The following is a 22,583-nucleotide window of genomic DNA, read 5'->3' as shown; positions in this document are numbered from 1 at the left end:
CTGTGGCACGAGGGGTGAAAAGGGTCACTCTGGCGCCCTTCTATGCCAATTCAAGAAGTAAACAGGAGGCTGAATTAATATACTAGTGTCTGTATTTTACTATGAACATTAAGAATTGTTTTAATCATACGGATAAGCACCTGCCCTGTTAGACTTGCTGTCACTACAGTACATCTTCTACAAGCAACAGTGCAGCTTCACTACAGACAAAAGTTTGTGGACACCTGCGCATAAGATTCCTATGTGCATTCAGATCTCTTTTACACCTGTCGTGTCGATCTCTGACTTTAATCATGTTCTTGTATAATGTTTTCAGCTCGTAACGATTTGTCAAATAGACACAATACATACACACAGAGCTGCAGAACTGAACTGTGTCTGTGCTCTCTACAGAACCGGAGGATGTGCCTCCTAAACCACAGTCATTAAAAGAAATGTCAAGGATCACTGATCAACGACTTGAGCAGGAAGTGAGGGTGCTGAGGTAGGACACAAAGCTGCACTAATGTGACTTTAGGTGTAAGATAACATCCTGAACTTACATTGAGTCACATTTCTGTTTAATCATGAACTGTTCCCTAAATGGCCAAGCTGACATGGCGGATGAATCAGCGTGGATGTTTTCCGCATGTGTGTTTAAAATCTGTAAAAATAAAAAAATTTACACTAAGAATCTTTTGAGGTTACAGCAAATATTACTTCAAATCCACGTTATACATGAAATTTGAACAAGATGTTCGATATCTACTCGTTTACACCCAGTGGCAAATTCGACATAACCGGGCAAAGTATGCAGAGAAAACCCAGATGAACACAGAGGTGAATGTGATGAACGACACAGACCTGAAGAACCAGCGAATCTGCAGCTGTGAGGTGGCAAAAATATATAAACTAGCACTAAAAATGAAGTCATACTTTTAAGAAAAGACAAATCAAGTTGTAGTCTGAACTACAAAACAAAACCTTTTTCTAGAAACTCAATGGAGTGTCTCAAGAACACACAAGTGCAGCATCATCACACGTGAGGGTACTGCGCTGTTAAAGCTTCAGTGAAATGCTTTTGCACTTTAAAGCACACTTTTGGTATAATCAGAAAAGTATTTATCCAACCCAGTTTGCTTCATACACACCCTTGGCTCTTGGTCCAGACTCTCCAAGCCGAGTGTTTGTCCCAGTTAGACCATAAACACGTTGCTGGAGCTGAGCTAATGCAAACACACGCATCTAAAGCTTCCCCCGCTATAAATACTGCTCTCTTATGGCACCAGGAAAGAATCTGGGCAACTGAACTGGTGACTCTCACAGCTTTTAGTATTCACAGCCATGGTTTATATGCTGGGGTATTTATTGATTTGCTGAGCCCCGTTGGCAGAGCCCAGCGAGTTTCCAGGCCTGAGGGGACAAAAACCTTCTCACAGGTTACACAGAGTACTGGAGATCTCCTTCCCCTCGACCGAACACTGCCGTGATGTTCGAGTGCGTTTACCGCTGTGCTGCACAGCACCATCCCTCTGCCTACCAGGCTTTTCCTCAGAAATAAACAAGACCCGATTTTGAATAGTGAATCACAAAAGCACAAAATAAAGTCCAAACGATGGACAGATGTGCAGTATCTCAACGGTCTTTCTGCAGATTTTCCCTGCAAACCATCAGATTCTACTATAATAGATTACTGGGTCTGGTTTAAGGAACTAATAATGGTCATGAAGAATTCATTGACCTGATTTTTTTCCCCCGGTGGCTCCATATTGTAAACACCTGAGAAAAAAAACCCTTTGGAATAAACAAGCATTCCCAGAATTCCCAGCTAAAACCCCAGATAGATTGGATGCATCCCTTTCCCATAGTTGTAAAGATACCTGGAAAATAAACACTATTTGACCAATAGTTTGTGCACCCCTGACAGTTTGAACACCTTATTCTGGTTATAGTCTGCTTATGTCAGCACCATAGGAGAAGACAAACAAATGCAACTCTAGATTGACCTAGTTACAGTAGACAAGCTAATAATGTTGGAGCACAAATACACTTTGCACTAGCGATATGTTTATTAAATGTTGGTATTATGACCATCTACAAGAACAGTGGATGGATATATATCTATATTTCAGGCTACTATTCTTGACTAACATGAACCTCAAGCAGCCCTTCAGATGTGAAAATCTTTCTTTATTGCAATGGTCAGAACTACAAAATGTCCAAAACGTTTCTGTGGTCCATGGTGGTACTACATATAAGAAAGTATGAATGCTAGGAGAAGACTCGTACCTGGCTTTCATCACATTCGAAGGGATCGTCATCATGAATGGCCATCTGGTAACAGGCAAACAGCTTCACTGACTGCTCGTAAGATGCCAAGAAGTCAGGGTCCTCAAAGCTGACTGGCACTAGCCTCACCTTCAGGGGCAGCAGGATGGAGGATGATTAGTGTGAATATGGAATAACATTGGTCCAGTGAGCAGAAATGAACAGGGCCACATACAACTGGATAATGAGGAAAGGAATTAATGGAAAGAGGTTAAGAACTGGTGGAGGAATGGAGTAAAATGGGGATGAGGAGACCATGTAAGTAAGAGAAAGCAGCACCATGGGACATACAGGCTACATCATCTTGTCATGTTTAAAGATCTATAAAGAAGTTTTTTTTCCCTTTTCCACATAAATGACAGCAGTGGAACAGTGATGAAGGTAATGGAGGAAATGCAGGACAACAGGGATCTAAAGGTGAGGCTAGCACTCTGCTCAGCTCCAGCTTTAATGCAGCAGTGAAAAGAGCTAATCAGGGAACCAGGCTGTGGAGCAGTAAACATTCCAAAATAGTCCTTACAACGTGGGGGATCTTTATCATTGTTGTTCTGTATGACACAATGTTATACAACAGAAAACATCCAGTGGAGGTGTAAATCACCAAAGAAACTTGTGTATATATACAGAAATATAGAGATGTAGAGAAGAAAAAGAAGTGATACGTGAGACAAACCAATTCTTAAAAAATATATCTGTATATATTTATATAAATGTAAGACAGCCAACTATTGATCTCACAGGAGCATGAATTTTTTTTCCCCGACCAGTGACCATTATATTTTCATTTAGAAAAAAGGTCCATAATGGTTGTGAGATCTGAACCTTGCATTTGCTTTTCCCATTAAACCATCACCATGGCCTGTAGCTCCAAAAAACTAACCTGTCATCAAGGTTGCCAGTTGAAGTCAATCTTAAACTCAGTGCCAGAAACACAACCGTGGATTCTAGAACAGATGACTTCATACTTTAACATCTAATGAAAGATGAAAAAATATATATTGTAGTAGTAGACCATAAAAGAAATGTATTTAAAGCTAAAGGAAAGTCCTTTTAATTGTAGTCTGAGGATTAAAAAAGTCTCTAAAAAAATGGAAAAAAATTAAATAAAAATCCGACCTGAAATATTCTGTAATTAGTGCACCAGACCTCTGTCTCCAAAGTACATCCTCCTCACGATCATCTGAGATCGTTTTTAAGAAGAATTTGTGGTTTAGGCGGCTTTAGTGCAGCAGAAAGGGAAAATCAGGTTTGTGAAATTTAACGAATGGAATGAAGGATGATGAAGCTCGTGTGAGCAGCAGTGAACAGGAGATGGATGTTTATTGGTACAACCAGTGAAAGGCATGGAGGTGAAATACCTGCTCCAGAGCCCAAGCGGCTCAAAACTAACAACCACCCAATTTACTCTGCGCACCTGTAGAAACACAGAGTACCCACTACACATGGGGAGCGCTTTTCTCATTTCCTTTCTCTTCTCTTAGACGTCTGCCTCATTATAAAGACTCTATTCATTCTCTCTCTCTCTCTCTCTCTCTCTCTCTCTCTCTTTTAAACTTAAAGCTTAAACTTTCTCTCACCAGCTTAGGCTTTACCTCGTATTCTGTGCACTTTCTTATCAGTACTTTCTGCACATCTCTTTCAGCTTTTGGTCTTTCACACTAACTGTGTAAACCCTAGAGACTGCTAAGTATGAACACCAGCAACCATCACAAAGACCACATTTTCCTCTATTCTGATGTTGCATGTAATCATGAACTCCAGCTCTTGATCTGTATGTGTATGAGTGTGTGCACGGATCGGATTTTTTTTTATTAATTAGCAATATAGAGTCGCTCCTATTTACCTCTGTTCCTATTGAGAATGAGCAGTGCATACGGAAGCCACTATCTATTAGGTAAATTATATACAGTGAAACCTGACCAGCGACTTCTATATTGTTTAATTCTCTTGATGTTCTCTACATGCTTTTTTTTTACACAAAAAATAGAAAAAGGACTATAAACAGTAGGACATTAACATGATCTAGAAGTTATAACACGATGTAAACTAGCGATTTTCTGGATGAGTCAGTGAAGTTTCCTGGCATCAAAACTCTGTTTTGTGTAGCATCCTGGAGCTTCCACTTTCCTGGCTTATAAATGTGTCACCAGTCCACTCTGACTAAGAAGACCATGTCATGTACATATCCAACCCCCTGTGTCCCTGTTTCTCCCCCCAGCATGACCTCTGACCTGGCTCTCACTAGGCTTATGAGGTGGGTCTTGGTGAACAACCGTCTGGTAGAGTTTGTACACTTGGTACGAGGCGTCGAAAGAAGCTTTGAACTGTGGACTGGGTGGCATGGAGCGCACTAACCTCACCTTCAAAAAAAAAAAATAGGAGGATGTTCATGAGGAGGTTACAGGATCGCGATCAGAAGAGAAAGGTTGAGTTGAGTGACACATAAAGAACATAAAGATCACTCACACCGAGTTGCCAGGTGAGAAGATGCACCTACTTACTGTAGACCCTGAGCGGGTCAAGGGTGGTCCGTGTTCATTTAGTAAATAGATGTTTTTATTTTTTCCATGTACATTACAGCACAGCTGCCATCAAACAGCATCCCTGGAGCACAGAGGGTTAAGGGCCTTGTTCAAGGGCCCAACAGTAGCAGCTTAGCACTTCTGGGGCTTGAACCTCTGACCTTCTGAACCATAACTCAGAGTCTAAACCACTGATCAACCACTTCTCACTTCCAATATATGTGCTGTAAATAGTTTTTTCTTTTCAAGTGCACATGTTAGGTGCATCTTTTGGACCAGCAGCTCGGTGTAAATAACATCACAAAACCCCAAAGATCATATAGAAATACATGTTTTAACAGAAGGGATAAGAATCGTAGAAAAAACGATAGAATAGAGTTAACATCACTATCATAATTCTGCTCATTTCATTACCTTTAAATCAAACATTGACTAGAAACAATTCTGCGTCTAAAAAACTCAACAAAAATCTTTCCAATGAGGTTCCGACTTTTTCCGACAAGAGCTTCAACATGAAGTTGGTTTGGTGAGAACAGAAACAGTCCTGATTAAATTTCCACCCAATTTATTAGCATTATTTTGCAGTAGTATTATTAGCAGTACGAGTGTTACAGGTAAAGTTCTGAGAGCAGACCTGCGAGAAAAAAAAATCCGAATTACAGTACCATTCATACTGTGAGAAATCGTTCACTTTTGATTGAATAAACACAGAGAATATTTCACACAGACTTTCTGAACTCCAGTAGTCTCTGCTAAAACATTGCAAACATTGCAGACCAGCTTCTTATGATTAGTTCCTGCTTGTCGTGTTTGCATTGGATGAAGTGCTTATTCTTCTCAAGTCTTCATGCTGGGATCTAAAAGGACACTCGTTTAAGATTTATTTTGTTTGGGCTTTACGTACATTCCAGTATTAATATGGGGGAAATACTACATTTGCTTTTAACAGGGGTAGTAACTTTTTGCTTGACTTGCATACACCAAAGGTCTGGCTGTTTATTCTGATATTTGGCATAAAAATAAGACGGAGAAACCACAATACAACAAGCATCATCTTTCTGACAATAACTGCACCAGGAACGCTGCAGGAACACGACAGGACGAAAGCAGAATCTGGAAAAGACGAATATTTTAAAAGTCGGCTGTGATGTAAGATTTAGCTGTACTTACACTGCCCCCTAGAGGACAGTGTAGGTCAAAGCATGAATTGAATTTCACTACAATGTCCTCACGGGACGGTCCTTTCCTACAGATACTGTTTCAGTGTGAAACGTCTCTCATTTTAGTGTGTCTCTATGATTACAAACAGAATTTGTGTTTAATAGTGTTTTAAAACTAAACAATTCTGTTGTATGAAGAGAATATTAAGTTTTATTTGCAAAAAAAAATTGTTTTGGACAATTTCAAACAAACACCCGCTGCAGGAAAGTGATAAATTATTGACATAATAATGATCAAGTCTTCTCAGATGTAAATCAATATGAGTAAAGATAATATTAGATGTAAGTGAATATTCAGAAATTGTGAAAGCGATGATTTATAGTCTGTGGTGTATTGCGTCAGGTAATGCTTTTCGAGCGTTTCCAAAAGGAACGATTCAATCAGTTCATTCTGTTTATTAGCTGAGTGACAAATGACTGCTGGAATATGTCAGGGGTTTCCTGTGTCCCAGGGTTTCAGCTTGACACAATGCAAGGATAATGGTGCAAGCAGCAATCAAAATCTTGGCCTGAGTTGCTCCGAATTATAAAAGACGATGCGAACATGATTGAAATGTAAAGTCAAATTCCAGTAATGAATGAAGTCTGTGCCAATCTGATCCACTGGGGATGAGACGATATAAATGAAAATATTCAGTGATTTTGGTAATTTTTTCTCTCGAGGTTTGGCTCGCGTGTATAACCCCTGCTGGCTGACTCCCCTCACTGTAACTTGGTAAAAGGTCATTGTGCTGGAAAACGTCTTAAAAAACACGCAAAAGTGATTAAAAACAGCGACAATGTTTTCTCTCTGATTTGCGTGTGTGAGCGTACTCCGTGTGATCGAGTGCGATCGGGGTGAGGGCGATTGTGCATGAGTAAACATTTCATTAAGGCACTGGTGCTGCACGTCTCGTTCGTTCAACTCTCTCAGGGCTTAATGGTCTCAGACAGCATCCCGAGCCGGCGCGATGATGAAGTGAGGAGAAGCCTGCAGAGGAAGTGTGTGATCTATCACATGTTAGCAGAAACTCCTCCGTTTCCGTTCTGCCAGCGAGTGATAGGTCGATACTAACACACTGGAGAGGGACTGCACTTTAACAGCACATGTCAAACATGATCTGGAAAAACCAATGAGGTTTTTTTTTCGCCTTGTGTGCTGCTGGACTAAATGCTTTCTGTATGAAATAAGTAACTGGCTTGAAGCAAAGCAGATAATAAATGTACACAGTGACCTTGTGGAGATGAGTCCATCGTTATCCTGGCTTTGAAAACTAACAGAAAAATATACAGTAAAGATTTAAATCCAGACTGATCTCACCAAACCAACTGACATGAATCATTTCTCAATCTCTTCTTTTTCATTCAGCCATGTTTTAATTCAAAACTACTTCTAGGTCATTTCTAACCTCTAAGCGATGAAGAGGGTCATCAGGCAGCGAGTCGGTGATGAAGTCTTCTAGAGGTTTGGGCTGACTGGCCGCCGGAGTTGCAGGAGCAGGTTTGGGGTTTGTTAAAGTGTCTCCTCCATCTTGCTGCATTTGTTGCTCCTTCTGTAAACGTCGCTCTTTCCGGATATCCTTCGCCTTACGACATGGAGGTTTGCTTGGGTCCGCTCCTGCTCCTGAGTCAAAAGAAAGAGAGAGAGAGAGAGAGAGAGAAAAGAAAAGAAAAGAAAGAAAAGAAAGAAAGAAAAGAAAGAAAGAAAGAAAGAAAGTTCAGCTTTTATCATTAGTTTACCAAACGAAACTTTACAGAATGGTGCTTTACAGAAAAGAGCTTTAGAGAACGGAGTTTTACAGAACAAAACTTTACAGAAGGAAGCTTTACAGAAAGAAGCATTTTTATAGAAATCTTTACAGAATACAGATTACTGAATCGGAATTTGGAGAATGCACTTTACAGAAAGCATCTTTCTGCAGTTTGGCAGTGGAGAGATTTATACCATTGTTGGATGCTGACATCAAAATTAAAAAGTGTGTGTTTCCCCCCAAACATTCAGAAAACAAAGGACATTATAGTGAAAAGGGGGAAACTGCTATAATGGACAGCAGACACTGTGTGAATTCTACATTTGGAGCTATTTTGCTGGGTGTGAGAGCATGTTTCCAATTGCTATGTGCCGGGTAGCTGCAGGGCTTTGGGTATGCATGCCTGTACTTGCGTGTTTAAAAGAAAGAAAGAAAAAAAAAAAAAAAAAAAACCTCTCTTATAGTTCTTCCAGCAGATTGTGAAAGCAATCCAAGATGGTCCATGTGCATGCATATGGAAGCCACATGGTGGGGCGGGCGTACACGTGTGTAATGTGCAAAGCCGTCTCTCCGTTGCCAAAGGAGGCTTCAAGCTCACTGCACTGAATAAAGGGTTTCGGTCCTTCCGTGGACATGGAACTCATTTTCCAGTCCTCCGACATCATGACATCATTGTAGCCGAGGCTGTAAAACAACATGCACTCTGTTCACTGGCTCCTGCTGCCTTTTTTTTTTTTTTTTTTTTTTTAGAACTTTTCAGATTTAAATGGAAGCAGGGAGGAGGACTTTGTTTAGGCCTGGAGCTCCCTGGACCAAAACACGGGTATTCCTGGACTGCGTGAGGACAGGAAAAAACTAATAAAAAGGTGGAGAGGGTGAGGGTCTGAGAGTAATATTCACCACACACCAGTTGTGGTTATATTATAATGGATAATAGATTAAATTGTCGTATTATTCACCACTTTTGGCAGCAGTAGAACCAAATCTTTGGACTTAACTCTAAGAACGCTCCAATTCCATACTTTTCCAGATCAGATTTCATATTTCTAAAATCCAAATCCTAATGTTTTCGGAAAACAAACAGAATAAGTGACATGCTGTGCACGGATGAAAAGAGGCTTTCCTCAATGGATTTTACAGTGCCCTGCGTACTCCTCCTCCTCCTCCTCCTCCTCCTCTGCTTCTTTCTGGGCTGAAGCCAGAGCCCAAGAGCAAAAGTTTACACACTGACATCCTGTTTGGAGCAATAAGGAAAGCAAAGCCATTTCCTGCCTGGACTCATGCCAGCTGCCCACATACCCACTGCCGGCCCCGTCAGCCTCCGAGAGTGAGCCAGAGAGATCCGGAAGCACGAAAACCCAAATGCTACCCGATACGCAGAGTGCGATTGAAAGGAACAGTCCGGAAAATTGTGGGTAATAAATCATGGTGGAATGGACCAGTCAGAACAGAACCAGGGTGATCGCACACGCTGGTTATTTTTGGTGCTGTTCCTAAAGTGTGCTACTTTAAAAGTGAAATAAAACCCCAGAATTATCTGAATGTTCTGCAGCGTTGAGACAGAAACAAATACGCTGTTTATTATTCATTCAAGACCACAAATAAATTGTAGTCAGCTTTGCTTAGGCTTTTGATATATTCTGTTTGAAACATGTCTGAAGTTCGTTTCCAGATGACGCACGATGGTCAGTGATGCAGCAGCTTATATGACGATTCATTTTCCCTCTCGCCTTCCACTCGCCTCCAAATCTGTTCCTCTGAAAAATTTTTTGCTAAATAAAGGGAAGGATTCTGGCGGAGGCTGTAAACGCGAGGAGGTGCGGTCCACCGGCCCATTTTTTTTTCTTTAGGTAAAAATGGGTAAACACGAGCAGGAGAGGCAGACCAGACGCTGGGTCGCTTTCAGAGCAGAGGCCTGGGCCCTGTTACTGCCTGCTCGACGCCCGTAGCCACTTTAGAGCCGAGCGCATGCATGATAGCAGAGACATTACAGGTCGTTTTCGTCATTGAAGATCCGTCTCTGACGCACCCAATGGCGTCTGGCATGTGAACAGACTGTTGTGAAGGGTCGAATAGAGAAACATCTTCCAAGAGACATACGCAATGTACAGGGTGGAGATAAAGACAGACAGATTTGTTCCTCTTGAAGACAGGTTCTCCCTTTTAAGCCATTAACACATCATAAAGACCCAGAACTGTCATTTGCCTTCGCCAGTCAGGTGTGAATATATACAACACACTCACCAAAAAAAGTGCTCACTCAGTGCATGCACCATTGCCACCACTGGTACACACTATTACCAATCTACATCAGAAACAAAATAAGTAACACACACACACACACACACACACACACACACACACACACACACACCTCCCTAGGGGGCCATGAAGGTGTATATTTAGTATGCAGCTAAAGCATTTCTGGATGAGTGATGTCTCTGGCACTATATTTTACAAGACGGGAAAACACAGGAAGTGAAGGACGGGGAGGTGGAGAGCGGAAAGACACTTACTGCTAGTAACAAAGTCTTACGCAGGATTATAAACACACACACACTCACAAAGACACATATTCTGTATCATTCTGGATAAACATTAAGTCTAGGGCTAAACTATTAGTAAAGCTAGTTAGAGAAACAGTGTTTATGTCTTAATTTCACGCTGAATACAGAAGAGAAATAACTTCCTGTTTCACTGAAGTGCGAGTCATCTTCATTAATACAATATCAGACCAAACTTCCTCATTCATGTAGAGAATGAGAGAAATCCAGCAATGACTATTATAAAAAATATATCTACGTGCCTGAACATGCTGATGGAACCTGAAGCAGTGTGTGTTTTTCTCCCAGGAATACTGAGGAGAATTAGGATCATAATTAGATTTAATATCAGGAAAGCATTTCTATGATACAGGATATAAAACAGAGTATGCAGACTAATAGAGAACAATTCTTCAATATACAATAGTGGTATTGATTGAATAATTTTATACTTTGCAGATAAATAAATCATTTAAAAACTAAAAAGACTATTAAAAAAAGTTAAATATTGAGTACAGGACTGTAATTACAGTCCAATACGTATTTCAAAAAATATCTTGATATCGATTCGATTTCAGAAGTTTAAACAGATATATCGACTTGTGAAGCCCTACTTAGGCAAAAACCTTAATTCACCAACCAAATCCAGAATTAGGGACCACCAACACCACCAAATTTGGTGTAAATTCATAGCACTTGGGGTTCATGATACATGAAGTATATGGGCTGAAGTTTTAATAAAAAAAAAAAAAAACTGAACATCTGGGTTACGGCTGGATTTCTCTACAGGACAATGATCCAAAGCTTATGTCCAAATGGTCACAATAATAGTTTAATGACCTCAGTATTAAGTGTTAGACACGACCTTCCCAGTCTGCTGACCCTAAACTCCACTGAAAACATGTTGATTGAGCTGAAGAAGAGAATCCACAAAACAAGACCCTCATTCATTTTTTACATCAAATCTGAAACATTTTCAATACGAGCACAGAGTTAACAACAATACAGAAATAATAAACATTAAAGCCAATTATAAAATAAACAATACGCTGAAATATATTGATTATTGATTATTTAAATAATAATGTATAATTAATCATTCCTAATGATAAGCTTACAACAAGAGTTAAAAATATTAAATAATAATATAAAACTATATGTTTATAGTCAATATATTTATAGTTCATAGCCATTAATTAAACGTTTTTGGTGTGCAGTGTGTGTGTGTGTGTGTGTGTGTGTGTGTGTGTGTGTGTGTGTGTGTGTGTGTGTGTGTGTGTGTGTGTGTGTGTGTGTGTGAGCAAAAACGCATATCCAGACACCAGAAAGTCTCCTATAAATTCCTGCTCATGTAGAAAACCTGTGTAATATCAATCACTTAACTCCATCTGTGTTCAGGGCAATAAAGTCGTAAAGGTGCTCATAAAGTCTGTTACCGTAAATTTGTCACCAGGTGTTTTCCGCTCTGAAAGTGGGGGGCGGGGGGTGTTATGGGGGCGGGGGGGGGTAGAGCTTGTTCTTCTCCTTCAGGGAGCATCTCTAAATCTTTGCTGTTTCCGGAACATTCCTGGGCTGCTCATTTCGCTGAGGTGTGGAAGCACTGTATTTCATGCAGACATATTGTTGGTTGTAAATCACACTAAGTGACGTAAAACTCGGAATCCTGGTCAGTTTTTTTTCTGGAATCAGATTTCGAATTTTACTTTTGCTGAAGGTCAAATCTTTGACACATGACCTTTAAACATTATAAGGAGGTTTTCTTTCTTTACATAGTGTTGGAAAAATACAAACATGCAACGCGACAGAAGAAAAAAAAAAAAAAAAAAAAAGCGAACCTTGCGCATGTGTGTGTTTGTGGGTATCTGCTGCCCCCTGGAGCACTGATGTAGAACTTCTCACCTGAAACACCCCACTGTTCAGGTACTTCCCAAAGTAGTTTGCTATCATCTGAGGTTATTTGTTTGTTTAATTAAGTTGCTGAGGAGCACATGATTGGTTTTTAGATCAAAATAAACAAAAAAAACAAAATTTAAGTGTCATTTTCCCCCCCATAACTGTATATTAGAGTAATTTGGGGGATTTCTATTAAGAGCCTCATTTGCCAAAACAGGACACTTTTCATTAAGTCATATTTATTTAAGTGTTTATATGTCCAAATCCATTTTTACAATCATTCCTAATACACTTTTTTCATGCGTGAAGCTCACCTGGTTTAGGCGTGACGCGTGGACTCTTCCCTGCTGCTGCTGAAACGGTTTCCTCTCTTAAGCTCTCTGATGTTAAAGGTTTGGCATCGGTGTCTTCCTCGACGCTGATGGGGACGATCGGATGCTCCACCTGAGCGTGCTGGATTTCCACAGGATGCACCGGAGGAACTTCTCCACCCTCTTCAACCATGGAGTCCATACGCTCACCTACACATTAATAATCAATATAATTTAAAATATCAATATCAGCTTTTCCATCAACATGCTAAAACAGAAATCAATATGAAATTTACTACATGTTAGTGGGCCAGTAAATAAGGTCTGTCCATGAAAAGAAACACGAACAATCCCCTCTACATAATGGTCAAATGAAGCAAATCCAGAATCATTTTTATTTTCGCAGAAAAGATTAGCTCAACATTTTCACAAACCAATCATGGACCGAGAGGCCCACCAGGAGCCTGGGACATTGTTATGGCAGATCCCTCACAAACTGTTTAACCTCCTTCCATCAAGAAGATACAGATACAGACATACAGGCACATTAACACCAGAACCTGATGATGCAAGACACTTGTAGCCACAGCTACACCAAAAATGTAATAACCAGAAGACTCATCTGAGCAAGCACAAGTGGCACACCAGCATGAAGCCATTGTTAGCCAAGAGCAGTCTGGGAGAAGATTCTTCAGATTCCTGATGGAGGATGTGCATTATAAAAATTAAAAAAAAGCTACAATGTGCAAGGAGATGTGTTAGAGACACACTGGACCCCGTTAACATCTGAACTTGGTGATAATACTTAACAACCCTGAAGATGCCACTACCATTCCACCAGAAGTCTTGAGGACTTGAGCAATTCTCTGGATTTAATCACTACTGGAAAAACTATTCCTACATCAAACTTCTGATCAACCGTTATGTTTGTGTTTCCATGTTGTGCTAAGTCACACTCAGGGCTATAAAGTGTGAACCATGGGATCATTCTAGTTAGATGTAAATTTGAGGATTCTTAAAGGACACACACGCAGTTTGATGACACGTATGATTAAAGTTTGTGCAGTCGTTTGCACATGCAAGCACTATATAACCCGCTATGCTCTGATTTTATCTCCATCCACTTCACTAAGCTTTGCTTTGACGTTCTTTTCCCCTGGGAGAATTCCACACACTGCTCCTTTTTCATATCATCCAGTTCTATGAACTCAAAGATCTAACATCAAGAACAAAACCCCTCATGAGCCATAAAGATTAGAATGAGCGGAGGAAATGATGTTTAGTCGTAGCACAGCACAGAAAGCGCACCTGAGAGAAACGTCTGCGATATTCCAGCAGCTGTAGCCACTGTCCGCTGAAGAGACGAAACGAGAGGCTTTAGGAAGCCAGCGATGTCTGAGAACACACCTAAGATTGCACGTCCAGAAACAAATTGGAGTTCTTAAAGAGTGAGAAAAGCTACATCTGTAGGAAAGGCATGCCCCCTATATGGTCTTAATACTTCACTGTGGGCTATAAAATTCACTCAAACTAGACTGAAGCCTAAAAACAGGCCACTAGAATATCTGCTGTTTCTACATTTTCACTCTGTCCACATCTGAAACGACTCATGTTACTTCATATATCTAAAGCTGTCAATAAACCAACCATCAGGTTTTTTAACATGGAATTTCAAAAACAGACAGCTCTCGCCGTATTCCAAGAACTAGGATGAAGGAACACACCATCACAAGGAGCATCACATGGGCCTGCTGGCATCTCCCCTTTCGACAGGAACTTCGTCACCTTCTTCAGGATCTTCTTATGAGTCTTTGAAGGATGGAATTTTAAGGCATGGCACCTTCAACAGATCAACACACCAAGTATTAGTCTGGTACATCAAGGTTGTCCTACATACATCTACTTACTGTGTGTGTGTGTGTGTGTGTGTGTGTGTGTGTGTGTGTGTGTGTGTGTGTGTGTGTGTGTGTGTGTTTGTGTGTGTGTGTGTATTAATTGATATATTTACCTGATAGTGTACTGTGGACAGCAGGTCTTGTTCATGACAGGTTTGTAAACATACTTTCCACTTCTAAAGATAAAAGTTAGCATCATTAACAGTAAGAAATAAAAATGATAAATAATTAAAAAAAAAATAAAGTAAATAAATAGTAAAGTATAAAGTATACATACAGGGAAGAGCTTAATACAAAAGCAAATAAATTCCCCTAATAATCATATCTCATGCTAAAATGATAAAGGTTAGAACATTCTTTTCCCCGGAATGCCTGAAGATTTTTCAGAACAATCTCCAGGAACATTATTATATTGCATTGTTGAGGCGCTCTAACTGCATGGATCTTGAGAAGTGAGAAGCAGTCCAATGACACACACTCATAACTTTTTAATGTGGGAATCGTTTGTCTTATCGTAAATATTAAATCACAGAATTTCTTCATTCGACTTTTTTTCTTATATAAATAATGGTGATGATATATTTTTTGTATTAAATCAGATAACATCATTACATCTCCATGTGGAGAGATTGAAGTATTGAAATAAAAAAAAATAAAAAACTATTAAAAAGATTTATATCTACCTTCTCCATCCCCTGTCAATGAGGTCTTGGTAGTCCTGGACGTTCATTGAATGGGCCCACATACCTGCATGCAAGTAACAAAAAAGTAATAATCATCAATCTACTACAGGCAAAGAACTGAGATGAATACCAGACTAAACTTTATTTAAAAAAATAATAATAATAAAATAAATTTTAAAAAATGTTACACGTTTAATCCAAAATGGCTTACAAACTACATGTTAGTTATCTAAAACACAATATGGAAAGTAAGATGTGAGAATGTGCTTTTTGGGGGAGTGGGAGCTCAGTGGTTAAGGCTCTGGGTTACTGATTGGAAGGTCGAGGGTTCAAGCCCCCGTATCGCCAAGCTGTCCCTTAACCCTCTGTGCCCCAGGGGCGCAGTATCATGGTTGACCCTGCCCTCTGACCTCAGCTTCTGAACAAGCTGGGATATGAAGAACAAATTTCACTGTGCTGTAACATATATGTCACAATCACAGGCTATTCTTCTTCTTTTTGAGCATCCTATTTCATATTTAGTCCTCATTTGCTGTTATAATAACCTCCACTCTTCTGGCAAGATGTTCTACTAGATGTTGTAGTGTGTTTATTCATCCAAAAGTGTGTTAGTAAAGTCAGGTAGTGATGCAGGTGAGAAGGCGAGGAGGCCTGGGGTGCAGTCAGCATTCACATTCTTACCAAAGGAATTCAATAGGGTTGGAGCTCTACAGCAGATGTTCCACTCCACCTCATGTAAAGCATCTGGGTGGTAAATTCAGCTGTCCCAATACTTTTGTCCATATAGTGGGTTTTTTTCTCCAAAAAATACATACATTTAAATGAATAAATGTATCATTGGCGTGGAGTTAAGAAGACTTCCTGTGTTTAAATTAAGGGTGTAATAATGCATCGTGACTCGCATCACACGTCATGGAAATGCTATTAATTATGCATCTGACGCAAATTGTATTGTTTGATGATTAGAGGGCGCAATCTGCACAAACCATCCAGTCCAAATATACAGAGAGCATGCTGGATCTGCACAACAGGCACGCAGGATAGGTTACACATATAACAGTTTCAAATATTGCTTCAAAACAAGCCTAGTCACACACCAAGTCCTCAGTCAACATGGAAAAGGTTTATTCCCTCTTTTCTTTCAGCTGTGAGCTGAAACTGAACAATGACAAAGTACAAAAGCCTGCTGATTGCATTCAGGTATAACAGAAATGAGGGTAAGGGATATAATTGGGAGAACAAAAAGCAGATATAAGCTATAAAACAAACAAACAAACAAATAAATAAATAAAAAACCAAACAAATATATAAACATAAGCACTCGAAACCATAACATGATTCTATTAATGGGTTTTTTATTAAGAAACATAATTCTTTATATTGGGAGACATCATTTCTGTGCTACCAGCTCTGTCCTGTTCTTCTTAGTAATTTAATTTGCTGATGATCTGCTTTGTCTCTTTTCTTCTCTGCTCCTAACCTCTGTTCATGTTATAATCAATCCAAAGTGCACGCTTTTCTGGGAAGGGTTATTTGTTGGAAAGAAAATGTTGAGCACCAGTAAAATGATCTGTGAGCAATTTCAAAGTAACAATGGGCTTTGTCGATCAAGCTGGATAAAAATGCATTCATTTCAAAATCAGTCATATTTATTTAGAAAACATTCATATTCATGACAATCATTTGTATCCTATTCATGCTCTTAAATGTAAAGGTGTGTAAACTAATGTAAACCTCGACCTGATCAAATCCAGAATTATAGAAATGTGCATGGATTACTGGACTTTTTGTATATAGAGATTATTGTTGTGTTTTAATTGTTTCCTTCCGTTCACACACTGTGCAAATTAAACACACTTGTTAAAAATCTGTGGAGTTTTTATCAAGAAGAAAATCCTCATGCCTGTTCAGTAGGTCAGGGATACAAATGCCAATGAGAGCTTTTCATTGAAAAGTTAAAGGATGATGTTTTATAAAAAAAATAAATGTACACAAACCCATAAATAAGGATGAATACAACTAATCATTTGGTTGTTGCATTAAAAATTCCATCATAGAAACAGTGGACAAGCTTCAGCACTCATTTATTTTATTAGTAATATTAGATATTATTGGGTCAAAATAACTGCTGATTTTCTGCTTCCAGCTGTGATCGTTTATAGAGTTCTATAGATGGAGAAATCAAGCTGCATCAGTAATACACTTCATGAGTGAATATCAGATCACCTGCTTGAAACATTAAACGCAAATAGAACACAACCAAGGTGTTGAAAAAAAAAGGAATGTCTTCTTCTGCCAACAAGTTTATCCTTATTGTTACTCATGCAATAACATCCTCACATTACACTTCAAACAGGAAGGAAGCTATGGACGACAAATTATTTGACTCTTGACCTTGGTGTGACTCCAAAATCTGGTCACGGACACTCTGATTGGCAGATTATCTGGGGTTTTTTTTTTAAAGCATCTGTGACCTAATACTTGTATTATACCATCAGTGGGAAACATGCTTCATTTGTGACAGATCAGTACCAACCATCATTAGTTATTCTCCTGTTACAACACACCATCGATTCTTCTCTTTCTCTTTTTTACACAACTTTCCATCAAGTCAAAACACTTGTGGAAATAACTTTTTATATCTGTATAAGTGGAAAATCTCAGTATTTGATGATGTGGAGGTTTTCGTGGTGGACTAAATGAAAAGTGGTGTCTGTTTCTGGTACAGAAAAAATACTAAGACTTCTTTATCTTATTCAGAGGCATTTTGTTCTTGTGTGTTACAGTTTCTTTTTAGAGTAGGCCACATACACACACCAACACCACTAGAACACACACACCACCACCACCACCACCAGAACACACACACCACTGACATGTCAATAAAGATGCCCATGTTAATGCGAACTCCTCTCCCGGAACTGTCTAGCAACAATTTAAAGTTGAATATATACAATTCTGCTGATGTTATTGCTCAATATCTGCAACACAAATACAACAAAACGAGAGGTTTCGATGTGAAGCTAGTCAGCTCCAGAGCTAGCAAACCTCTCCCACGACATCACTGTAAATCTAACAGTAACAGCAGAAACAGATACAGAGTCCAAATGGGTTTTTATTGTTAGAATTATTCAATTAGACTTTTTAAATCATATTTATGATTATTTCCAAACACGTCAGCGGAAGTGAGATCTTTTTTTTTTTTTTTTTTTCAGAAGCTGTGAAAGTGCCTGCTCTAATGTCAAGATAGAGCCGGGAACACATCCGGGTGCTGCCGATCACTCACCGTGTGAAAAATTGCCCTGAGCGTTTTTACAGTAACCGCAGCGGTGTCCATCATCACCTCCGAAATACTCCACTATACTGAAAGATCCAGCAGAAGCCATGTCGCTCTTCTGGACCTTTCTCAAAGATCTGCCTCTCTGCTAACGCTAATGATATCTACAGGCAGGCGGGGTTGCCAGATTAGGTTGCCAGATTAAAATCCCTCCCCACACTTATGTGATCCACCTCTTTCGTGTACACTGAACATCATACATTTCTAATGTCTTGAAAAGCATCTACACGTTAATACTGCTTTATTAAGATTTCAATGCAGCTTATTCCCACCTTCTGGCCTCACTACTATACCAGCTTTTAAATAAATACATATCTTAATACAGAAAAACAGCATGATCAGCATGGGCTTTCAAAAATGTATATTTGTAATTAATTTGATTCTGTAAAGCTGCAGTGGGATGTTGATTTATAAAAGTGCTATACAAATAACATCAAATTGAATTGAGGCTTGAATTTGAGTGAATTTATATCCATATCTGGTGAACAGTGTAGAAAATTATAGCATACAAAATTAGACCAGAGATAAGCAGACAAACTAACATTGATTAATTCGAGAGTAAAACCTTTGCAGTCAAGGAGTTCCTGAAGTCTGACATCTACAACCATCACCAGAAGCTGAGTTTCTTCCCTGGTGTTTCTCTGCCAGGTCTTTACTGCAGCACTCTCTGGTTGAATTTAGATGCCTACTGCACTTTTATTCCTCACATCATTTCAGCTCTGATGTACGCTGGAAAATGCTAAATTAACACTTTTGAAAAAGTTTTAGATGATCAGCTTTGACGAATGCGTTATTGTGTAGAGTTGTGCATTATTGCTCAGAGATCATTCCCCCAATACTCCACTCACAGTTTCATATGCTTTCAATTATTTGACCATTCCGGACTAACCTGAGATGATATGGGGAATTTACCTTAATGGGTGAGAACAATTCTCCAAATCATCCCCATACAAACCTGTAAACTGATACTGGTAATGATAACAACACCTGACAATATCTCCAAGTCTCAGTGCTTCAGTGCTTGGACCCCTAAAAATACCAGATCCCAGATCTCTATGTACAGGAGATATGAAGCGCTAGGACCAAATAACAGGAGACACACAAAATAAAAGTGAGAATACTGATTTTATTGAAGAGAAAATATGAAATTTCAATATGAAATGGGCTTCAACACGAGAATTTACCTGCGAATCAAACAAAAATAAGACACAATTAGACTAAATACCATTACAAATTTGAATATAAATACATAATTAATTTGGACTAAAGCCACTAGATGCTATTTATTATATTAAAAGCACAACACTGTAGACGAGGAATGATGATTACATCTGGTGCAAAGAGCAAAAGTTTGAAAAGATTTAATGAATGATTAAGTAAACAAACACCAAAACACACTAAATGTAAACAGGAGAAAGTCCATGTCGTTACACATCACACACTCCAGAGACACAATTACACAGCAGGTAATACACACGATGCAGGAGGTGAAAATCACGTGGCGTCTGATAACTCACGTTCTATGATTAATGTAAATGTTAGTTGACACTAATAAATATTCACACTTACCCTGAACGCGTCCACGGTGAACGTGATGGAAAATGTTTTCAGAATTCAACATAAACCCAATTTAAACTAAAGATGATCCTCCTTACTTTATCATATGGGGAAAAGATCAGACAAAATAACAAACAACAACTTTATATACTGTATAACTTATTAATCATTACTAAATTATCTTCTGCTACCAACACTGCTAAACACGTGCTAATAATCACAATTACAAATTAGATTATAAGATTAGATTATCAATTCTATTAAAGTACTTTTTTAAACTATTATAAAATAAATGGACTGTGTACACATTTTTACAATATAAAACTATAAAATAGGCTTTTTTTTTTTTTTTTTTTTGCTTAACATGACCACATACACTTGAATCTACTCTAGAGATCCTAAGAAAACAAACCTGACTGTTTAAACCAGAACTCATTGTTCCACAACATTATGAAACATGTTTCCAGCCCAAAACCAACACAGGAACCAGGAACCACATGCTGTTGGGGAAACCAACTGCTGCTGTGTTTCCTGCGACATTTGAGCTCATCTATTTCTTATCCACTTGACACAATGAGCAGACCTGCTGACCTGAATGTCCACTTACCATATGAGACTTTTCCCCATGGGCTCTTACAGTATCCACAGGGATATCCAGCTTTCACTCCTCTAACCTCCACTATGGAGTTCATGCTCCAGAAACACACTGATCAGAAGCCCACACTGCTGCTGAAACCTGCTCTAATATCTACTGTGTCCATATTTATAATGCAGAAGACTCCATGCTGTAGATCAGATGAGCTTCACAGCGGTTCTCCACCTCACTGCAGACTTCCGCGTCTGAGCAGGAAGAGATCCACCAGAGGAGATGCGTGGACCTGCAAACACAGCAAGGGAATGTGGGACATTGTGGACATAAAATCCGCTCATATAGCCAAATTCAAATACCAGCCTTCAAATACTGAGGTTTTATAGACACTTTTAGGTATTTTTTTAATCCTGTTTTGACGCTTGTCACGTGACTCCGAGGAACACGAGTCGGTTCACCAAAATGAGTCGACTCTTTCAACTCGCAAGCGACTCAGTGTCATTCAAATCACAAGTCTGTGATTCCAAATTGAAGAACTTTAGTCTTATGAAGCGGAAACGCGTCCTTCTACAATAAAATCATTATTTTGTTCTGTTAGTTTTTTATTATTGAAATGCTTTCATAATCTAAAAGAGTCGAATCGTTTACAATCGACAGACTTGTCTAAGGATAGGGGAAATAATTTCCTTCTCCATCCTTCACCAGGCTCAGGTTCCATCAGCACTTCTCAAAGTCTCCATTTTTGCGAATTATTCATAATTAACAAGTAAAGGAGCTTATAAACAAGAAGTTTGAATAACTGTATACAGGTTGTAAAGTGTTTACTTCAGTATAATGACATTGTAACAAAATGGCTGGACCTTTAATGTGAATGTGCTGAGTGTAGTTTCCTCCTGGGCTTCGGGAATTCAGAGGCTTTCTGTCCAGCCTGAAGATTCCCATCAATTCTCTTCTTTTTACAGGTACTGTATAAAGTTTTAATATTTTGATTAGGTTCACCCAGACTGGGGTTGTTATGTACACGTTTGGCCACTAAATGTCGCTAGATGTATAATATTTGAAAGAATTTCCCATTAAATGTTAACTTTACATAAAAAGGGTTAAAGAAATTATTTTTAAAGTAGTATTTGAAAAGATAAAAAAAATCTGTCTTTGTTCTGCACCGTCCTATATTTTGTAGGCCACATTATAGCTGCTTTAGTTTGTTCTGGCTCCAGTATAGGGGATAGAAATAACTAATGATTGCTTTAGTTTGAATTATTAATTAATTATTAATAATAATAATAATAATAATAATAATAATAATAATAATAATAATAATAATAATAATTGTACCCTAATTGCAATGAGTGTTGAATAATTATGTACATGACCACTAGGGGGCTCTGTAGGCGAGTTCTGACCTCGAAGTCCAGCTATCCTACTGCACTGATGTAACTGAGTCCATGTATCCTGACAAGCTGTTGGGTTGCCACAACCGCCGAATCCGCACTTTACACAATTTGTCCACGCCTATCCCATTCAAGACAATAGATCTACAGTTTTCGTAAATCTGTTTTTTAACTTTGATTAATATTATAGCATTTAATATTATAAAATTAAGTTCATTTTCAGCAGCTGGGTAATCAGTTGGTGTTAAAATTTCAGCACCACTGCTGAGCCTGTGCAAAACATGTAAACCTGTAAATCTGTCAATTAGAAAGTCTATAAACATAAACCTGTCCATCTGTAAACATGTACACATTTCTCTTCTGTATATGATGGCAAACACATCGCTTCTAAATTCTCAAATCTGTTCGGTTAGAAGATGACAGTTTGTTTTCTATAACAGTATCTGTAACATCTGTTTGATATTAATGTTTAGATTTTTTGTGATGCTATTGTTTTGACACGAATCATTTACAGGGGAAAAGATGGGCAGCAAGTAGAACAACAAGTAGAAGGTTATAAGGTTATGGCATTGAAAAAAATGTGCAAGCTGAATAAACAAGTCCAC

General features: G+C 38.8%; 1 protein-coding gene across 9 annotated transcripts in view; it reads right to left on the bottom strand.

The window, feature by feature from the left end:
* ate1 (arginyltransferase 1) overlaps nt 1-21,044 on the bottom strand; it is a 57,775-nt gene extending 36,731 nt beyond the window's left edge. For 2 of the 9 annotated variants that reach the window (XM_083539144.1, XM_083539151.1), the window contains exons 1-8: nt 18,391-18,566; nt 15,105-15,168; nt 14,535-14,597; nt 14,251-14,366; nt 13,835-13,933; nt 12,530-12,736; nt 7,438-7,652; nt 2,269-2,397 (exon numbers count right to left, since the gene is read on the bottom strand). In XM_083539144.1, the coding sequence (XP_083395270.1) occupies nt 2,269-2,397; nt 7,438-7,652; nt 12,530-12,736; nt 13,835-13,933; nt 14,251-14,366; nt 14,535-14,597; nt 15,105-15,168; nt 18,391-18,490 (993 nt within the window). In that variant the 5' untranslated portion in view covers nt 18,491-18,566. Of the gene's footprint in view, nt 1-2,268; nt 2,398-4,538; nt 4,668-7,437; nt 7,653-12,529; nt 12,737-13,834; nt 13,934-14,250; nt 14,367-14,534; nt 14,598-15,104; nt 15,169-18,390; nt 18,572-20,605 lie in introns of those variants that run through there. The other 7 variants (XM_083539146.1, XM_083539145.1, XM_083539150.1 and 4 more) reach the window with 7 other exon arrangements.
* Between the last annotated feature and the right edge of the window lie 1,539 nt (nt 21,045-22,583).

The sequence above is a fragment of the Silurus aristotelis genome (assembly GCF_946808225.1).
Source record: "Silurus aristotelis genome assembly, chromosome: 4".
NCBI classification, from domain to species: domain Eukaryota; kingdom Metazoa; phylum Chordata; class Actinopteri; order Siluriformes; family Siluridae; genus Silurus; species Silurus aristotelis.
The sequence above is the reverse complement of the archived record's forward strand: the minus strand, read 5'-3'. Positions and strand labels throughout refer to the sequence as shown.